The sequence below is a fragment of the Cicer arietinum genome, chromosome 4 (genome assembly GCF_000331145.2).
Source record: "Cicer arietinum cultivar CDC Frontier isolate Library 1 chromosome 4, Cicar.CDCFrontier_v2.0, whole genome shotgun sequence".
NCBI lineage: Eukaryota > Viridiplantae > Streptophyta > Magnoliopsida > Fabales > Fabaceae > Cicer > Cicer arietinum.
Window position 1 is genome coordinate 49,950,502 of NC_021163.2, and position 8,016 is coordinate 49,958,517.

General features: G+C 31.5%; 1 protein-coding gene across 1 annotated transcript; it reads right to left on the reverse strand.

Annotated features, from left to right (window-relative positions):
• Positions 1-2,358: 2,358 nt before the first annotated feature.
• On the reverse strand, positions 2,359-6,820 carry LOC101494794 (KIN14B-interacting protein At4g14310). Its single transcript, XM_004497917.4, has 3 exons — positions 5,486-6,820; positions 3,750-4,366; positions 2,359-3,014 (listed from the first exon to the last, which is right to left on the reverse strand). Exons 1-3 carry the CDS (start codon positions 6,746-6,748, stop codon positions 2,465-2,467), a joined length of 2,430 nt encoding a protein of 809 aa, XP_004497974.1. The 5' UTR covers positions 6,749-6,820; the 3' UTR covers positions 2,359-2,464.
• Positions 6,821-8,016: the final 1,196 nt, after the last annotated feature.

An 8,016-nucleotide genomic window follows, 5' to 3' on the forward strand; every position in this document is an offset into this window, starting at 1 on the left:
GAAAGTTGAAGAGATACAATGTAAGAATGAAATGATGTATCTAGAATCTTGGAGAAGTGTGGCAAATGACAATTAATGAATGTAAGTCATAATCACATGCAAGTCATTTTTCTATCCTATAAATAAAGAGATTTGTGAAGAGGAGAAGCATCCCCAAATTTGAATGATTATAAGAAGAGTTGAAGAGTTGAAGAATCTTTATCTTAAGTGATCATGTGGAGAATTGAGGTATCTCCAACTATGTCCTGGTAAGAAGAAGGTGTCGGTGATCATTTGTTGTGTAAAATGTTAGTATTAACATTCCTTGTAATTTTTAGATTTAAAGAGTATTATAAGGTGATACACATATTAGATTCGGTTACAAATTGTTGTAATTTTATTTGAGATGATGAATGAATTATGTTGAGATGTTTTTGTGAATATAGATAAAAGGTATCAAACAACGTAAATATTTGTGTGTTCTTTATTACTTTCTTTGTGGTTTGCTCTTGTGTGTTCATCAAAGATCCACGAGTGTGTGTGTGTTAATAGTTAGTGTGTTCGGGTTTACTCCAATAGTAGTATCAAAGCTAATGGTTTTTGAGGATAAACCCAGAGCCATTAGCAAGAATAGATGACTAACACATACAAGTATTGGATCACAATGAAGTTACAGGTGGATTAATGTCGGACTGGGATTCTTGTATTGATAATCTTCTTGACAATATAGAGCTTAGGTGGCGTGTTCTATTGGTTGTTGTTCTCGGACGGTACAAGTACGTATGAAGCGTCACTATTATTTAGTACTCATATATGAATGTCAACATCAAAACTGTTATGGAGAACACATGCAAGTTTGTTTGTTTAAAGTCAGCTTGCAAGGATTACAAGTTAAAGGATGATTATTCTTGTGTGAAGAAAAAAAAAATATTGTGAAGAGCATTTGCTACTCACGAGAGAGCAATGAGAACAACAAATAATGTTGACAAATAATGGAAAAAATAATTAGATGACAGAGAAGTTTGAAAATTTTAATTAATTGAAGATTTGTTGGGAAAATCAATTAGAATTTCAAAACAAAAATAAATATTAATGCATGCATTGTGTGGGAAAATTAAAGGGATTCAATTTAAGAGGTGAATGGATGTATCTAGAATCTTGAAGTGTGATAATTAATGTCTAATGAGTCATATTCATGCATGGAAGCTGTTTTTCTATCCTACCAATAAAGAGATTTGTAAAGAGGTGAAACATCCGCAAATTTGGGTGATCGTGCGAAGAGCTGCAGAATATCTCCATCTGTAGGGGGTAATATAGAGAGTTGAAGTATATGTAACTATGCCCTAGTTAGAGGAAGGTACGCAAGATCGTTTGTTGTGTAAGATGTTCGTACTATCATTTCTTGTAACGTGTAAGATGTTCATACTATCCTTTATTGTAACTCTTAAAATGAGATAATATTGTACGATAATACAAATATTGAATTGGGTTACAAATTTGTTGTAATCTTATTTGAGATGATGAATGAATTATGTTTAGATGTTTTTTTTAAAATGTTCTTGTGTATTCATAAAAAAAATCTTAGACTTATGGGTTAATAATTGACATGTACAAGTTTTCATCAAAAGTAAATATATCATATTTTACTTTTGATTATTGTTATTTTATTTTTGTATTTACAAAATTTATTCATATTAAAAATAATTATTATAATATATACTATTTATTTTGGTTCTTGTGTAATTCTTAGAAGAACTAAACTCAAAAATCTTTGTATCATATGAATCAATTCTAACATATACTAATATTTGAAAGTACTAAAATACAACAAGGAACAAAACGAAAAAAAGCAGTGCATTTGAGAAGATGAAAAATAAAAGTTAATTTTTCAAGGAATAAAGAAAATAGATTATATTTGATAAGTATAGATGAATTGATAACTTCAAATGTGATATACAGAAGTTTGAGTTAAAATTTAAAATTAAAATTCGTGTTCATCAAGCCAATAGACTATTTGAAGAGAGAAAAGAAAGACAGTATTTTTGCAATTACAGAGACAAAAATACATATTCAAATCTTTATTTTTACTCAACAAATTCAAATCTTATCTTAATGTAATTGAAAAATTAATTATTAATTTAATGATATTAAAGGGACAATTTCTTTCAAGTAGAATTAATTAATATTTTTTTATATTATTTTTTACTCATTTGTTTATTATATTTTAAACCACAAAAATTAGATTTTTTCCTTATATTCAAAACCAAAGAAAGTATAAAACAATTTTGTCAAAAAAATAGTATAAAACTAAGCATCCACACCAAACATATTTTCCTCTAATAAAGCAAAAAACATATAATCCTTCAAAAGCATTGCAAGGAAATAGAAAACCATCAACTTAATAAAAACCAAATAACCATATTGCAATTTCTGATAAACAATCCTTTTAGTTACAACTACAAACAAATGCATTACTACTACAATATCAAACTATTAGATGCCTCCACATAGCTGGCCTATCTCTTGATATGAGAAGAGCACGAGATCCCATATAATCAAATGAAGGCCAATACAAATCATCTGGACCAACAACTTCCCTAAAATTCTCACCATTATTATTAGAGTGATCCATATTCACAACCCTTAATGCATCATCATCATCTTTCAATGCATCAAACACATGTAGTCCTAATCCACAAACACCCATCACAATGTCTGAATTACCCCAAACTTGAGATACTGCTGCATAGTGTGAGTGTGCATTGGATTCTGGATAAGTGTATGTGTTGAAGAGTCCTTGTTTGCGCAACGAAAATTGTTGTATCGATGATGAGGATTGCTTTTTTATTATTGAATTGGAGGAGCTGGTGCATCCGAGGAATATCGAATCTCCACGGGAGAAAATGGATTGTACGTTGATACTGTGTTTTGATATCTTGAGGCCGACACCGGAGGGTTGTCGGAAGTCCATTACATTGATAGAATCTGAGGTGACAAACACACCATCATTCCCTTCAGCTTCTGATGAACTTACTCTGCATTATATTCCATAACTTTGTTAAAATGCATGAAAATGAAGCAGTTGTGAAAATGATTGTTTTCTGATTATAAGTGACAGCAGAAAATGAAAATAGAAAGAAAAAAAAAACTACTGCAATGCAAACAAGAATACACAAAAATAATGACTATGTAATGCAGAAACATGGTAGGTACAGATTTTGGATAAGCAGCTTATTTAAGAGTTTATAGCATAAGTGCTTATGTATGAGCTATTTTTATAACACGCCGTGAAATAAAATCAAATTGTTTCAATATGAGCTATAAGCTATTTTCATAAGCTATCCTAGTTAGCTTATGAAAATTAGCTGAAAACAACTTATGAATGTGTCATAAGTTGTCACCAGTAGACAGTCTCAAACAAGTCATCCAAACAATCTTACAAGATGCTTATGTCAGTAGACAAGTTCAAATAAGTCAATTCAAATAGACTCTAAGGGTTTATTGTTGAGTTATTTGAGTCTATCTACTAACATAAGTACTTGTCAAACTGTTTGGGAAAGCTAATAAAAACATCGTATGACATAATCAAGATAGCTAATGAAAATAGCATATAGTTAAAATATGAAAACAATTTGACACTTTTTTATCTTTTTTATAAAAATTTCATATTCAAAAGGACTTGTATGATAAGCATTTATACTTTAAGTGCTTATTCAAGTTGTTTCTTCAAAGAAGGCCTAAACGCAAGAAAATGTTCAAATCAAACTAACCTTTTGCGAACCCCTCCGCCAAGCTCTGCATCAGTATTACTCACATGGAGAGCAGAAATTTTCTTACCACCCAAAGGAACAGAAACCAAAGCATGAGGACTGAGTGAGTTTACATCCCACAAAGAAATGCCTTCACATTCAGCTACAACTACTTTCCCTCTATTTCTCCACTGTAAAGGACTAGAGTAATCCATAGCAACAACAGGCTTCTGAACCTCCCACCTCATCACTTGCTCTCCGTCTCGAACATCAAAAACTTTCACACCTCTCTGTGAGCTGCAAGTAGAGATAATGAGAGGTCCACATGGTTTAAACCACCATTGCCTAGCTTCTGAAATGGTAGAAGCTGATAAATTCCTTCTTTGTATGATGTTGTTCGGTAACTGTCGAAGTGCTGTTCTAGAAGAAGTTGTTCCAGATCCAACCTCAACTTGGAATGCTTTTACTTCCTTGGTGTAAAAATCCCATGAACAAAAGCCTGAATCCATTGTATTGCCAGCTGATGCAGCAACTACAAACCTTCCAGAGCAACCGTCTGAACCTTGAGCGCGAATTAGCCAGCAATCTCTCCATATGCTAGATGAAATTCCTGAAGGGGGGATATATACAGATTTTTCCTGAAATCATAATAATATATGTTCAGCTTCAAAAATGTATCTTTATTCTCTCATTAAGTATGTATCTATTAACATACTCCATGAATAAGTTTACGAAGAAAAAATCAATTAAATACTAAATGTGTAGCATGGTGTGTGTATATGCGTGTGGATCTGTTGACTCCACGTCATAACTGTTGTCACACTTACTCCATGTCATAACTCATCTAGGCATTAAACTTCATCAATCCAACCGTTGAATGGTTATATATATATAAAGAGATGATAATCAAACATCAAGTAAATACCATGTGCATTCCCTTACAATCTTGTCACAGACATTAACCTAGGGAATGTAGAAATTCTATATTAGATCCGAAGATACTCATTTGTTCATTATATTATATATTAATCCTTGAACAATGAACGACCAATTACTTTCAAGGACAAATTCATAAATTTACTATCAATTCCTTGGATGAAATTCATATGTATACTCTAGCAGACTTAGCATGTTTTCACTTTCTTCAATATTTAGCATTTAGCATGATATATACATACAAATCAAAAGACCAATTGGGTGTTCCAAAATTAATAACCGGGGTTGCCAGTTTAAAGAGATTATAATTAATTATCAAGAAACTTCTAACTCATTTATGAAAGAAAAAAACTTGTGATAAATACATTAGACCTTTTTTTAGGCAAAAAAATACATTAGACATTTAAAATACATAAATTCAGTTAATGATTCCTAAAATCCTCATATATAAGCCATGCCATATTCTCTAAACATTGGATGCATTAATCCTAGTATGATCATATTCTCTAACATGTTCTTTTGAGTTTTGAAACAAATTAGAAAAGTGAATTTTCTTCACTCACATTGTCAAAGATTTTAATCATAAGATGAAGATCAAATATGTTAAAGCCAATTGAAAGACAACCAAAATATGCATAGACCAATCTTCATCCAGTGGAAAATAATTCAAGTTACATATTTGGCAATTTATTTTTATAGATCACACCACATTAATTACCAAACTAAAAAATATACACTATTATTCACAACAAAATCAAGGCATGACAAAAATGAAATAAAAAAGAGATTCCAATTTCAAAACTTGCATACAAATACAATACCTCAGAATTGGCAATATCATAATAAGAACAAGTAGCATCATCATGAGCAAGAAGAACAGCTTCCCCTTCAGAAACAAACCAACCAGCTGCAGCAATTTTGTTCCCTATTCCATTAAGCTTAAAATTAAAAGCTTCATCAGTTTCATCACCAACATACCCTTCTTCCTCTTGTGTGTTGTTGTTATTCTCTTTCTCATCAAACTCTTCAAGCTTCTCATCAGCTTCAAGTTCCATATCAACATCACACTTTTGAATATTCCAAGAAGAATCACTTTTCCCTCCTTCAATTCCATCACAAGGAACAACACCATGAGTTCCTTCAACTTCACAACAAGTAGAATCTTTCCCTCTACCCTTTTCAAGTGAATCCAAAAACTCAACCGCTATCGAGTTTTCATCAACAAAATTCAACACATTCCCTTCCAATTCAACCTTTGAATCCTTATTTATAGTCCTATCTCTAATCAACTTGTGATGTGGAAACAACCTAGCTTCAAGCTCTTCACTATTCAACCCTTTGACCAAACTATTTAACTTCAAATTTTCAACCCCATTATCATTAACAACGCCAACATGATTGTTACTATTTTCATCATTTGAAACAACAACACGAACCATAGCTTTCTCAATACCTGAGATCTTTTCTTGAATATCAGAAAGTATAACTTTTGATGCATCCGGATTATTCAAATCCAGCATCTCCTTAGTTTTCTTTATATCAGAAGCTATTCTCTTCACTTTCCCTTCCAAAAACGCAAGCTTTTCATGAAGCTTACTAGTACACTTGTTTTTTGTGTTGTTTTCTTCAACCCTAGAACCATTTGATTCAACTTCAGAACTCGATTTCCCCTTCAAAAGTTTAACCTTTTCGGTGCTGTTGAGTTTATCTGCTGATTTAGCGTTGGAATCTCTGCGGGTTTTCAAATGGGTCGTCGGATCTTTGGTTGTTGTTCGGTCAACGGAGATGCGGCGGGGTTGACGGAGGTCGGAGGGGCTAGGGCTTCTTCCACGAGGAAGAGAGGAAAAAGAGGAAGAGGATCTGCGGTCGAGGGGAGGGATGGGTTTTGTGATGGGCTTTTGAGTTGGGTTTGAAGTGGGCCCACGAGACGTGGATCTTCGAGGGTTGTTTTCTTTTTCGAATTTGGAAGATGATGATGAAAGAGATGGGAGTTTGCGTGAGGTGGAGACAGGGGTGATGGATCTGGTGGTTGTTGTGGTGGTTTTTACGGCGGCGTTTGTAACGCCGGCGCGGCGAGTGGACATGGTCGGCGAGTGAGTGAGAGTGAAAATGATTAATGAAGAAAAAAAAAAGAGGTTTTAGAAGGAATAATAAGTAATGAATAAAAGATAGAATGATTAGAGGGAGAAGAGAGAGGAAGAAGGAGGAAATTTAATTTCGTGCTGTGACTGTATCATGTAGTTACATCTTTCAGCCGTTAGATCTAGATTGATGGCTAAGATTGCTCCATTGTCTGAAATTGAGTGTGTGATGTGAACTGTTTGATTTGAAATTGACGAGCGAGATTAATGATAGTGTGAACCGCGTGAATATTCTACTGCAGGGAATTCTCGCAATGGTGTTGTGTCTGTATGAGCGGGAAAATAGTGAAATTTTGAGTTTTGAAATTTTGATGATTTGAAAGCCGGGAATTTATCTGTTGCTTTATTGAAAGCACTTCTCGGCAGATTGTTAGTTCAACCCAAGTCAAATAATAATGATTTTTGTTTTGGTAAATTAATTAAAGTTAATTAATGTAATGTAAATTGTCAATTTGTTATATTTTGACCAATAATTGTGGAATTAATTAAACTAGTATGGAGTGTGTACCAGGTTAAAAAAACTCAGTATACATTATTTTTGCATTTTTGTGTTTGCAACAAGTATTTAATTAAGATTTTTAGATAAAAATATATTATATTAAGATTAATTAGCATTTTCATGATTCATTTTATGACATAATCAATGATATCAACTTTTTTTATAACATATATTTGATTAAGCAACATTAAACCATTCAACTGATAAATATTAATTTTATTTTATTTAAATTTAAATTAATTAAGTAGAATTATAATTTATTATCTCTTCTAATAAAAAGATTAAATAAATTAATCTACATGATTATACATTAAAGAGCATGTCCTTTTACTTTATATGGTAAATTTATATGGTAAATTATGTTATAAACTTTTGTTTTGAATGAATCTACATGATTATACATTAAAGTATACATTAAAATAAAACCTTTTAAAATTATCCAAATAATCAAATATATAGATATATAGCAAACCTATCAAGTTATAATTGAGATCTATTTATTACAACTGTTTAATTATGATTATAAGTGACGAAAATATTATATTGATTTTTTAACTTTTATTATATAAAATTAGTCTTTTATGTTTGTAAATGTTACAGTTTTGAACTATTTTTAATTTGAACTTTATTTCAATCTTTTTTAGTTAAAGATCTTTAAAATTTTACTATGAGTTTTGTTATTGATTATATAAATAATAAAATAATAAATTTT

Bases quoted from the DNA above. Each gene is read 5' to 3' on its own strand.
- LOC101494794 (XM_004497917.4), bottom strand. From the start codon at position 6,748: ATGTCCACTCGCCGCGCCGGCGTTACAAACGCCGCCGTAAAAACCACC. The intron at 4,367-5,485 runs GTATTGTATTTG...TTATGATTTCAG, and splicing joins ATGATATTGCCAATTCTGAG to GAAAAATCTGTATATATCCC. The intron at 3,015-3,749 runs GTTAGTTTGATT...AATATAATGCAG, and splicing joins GGCGGAGGGGTTCGCAAAAG to AGTAAGTTCATCAGAAGCTG.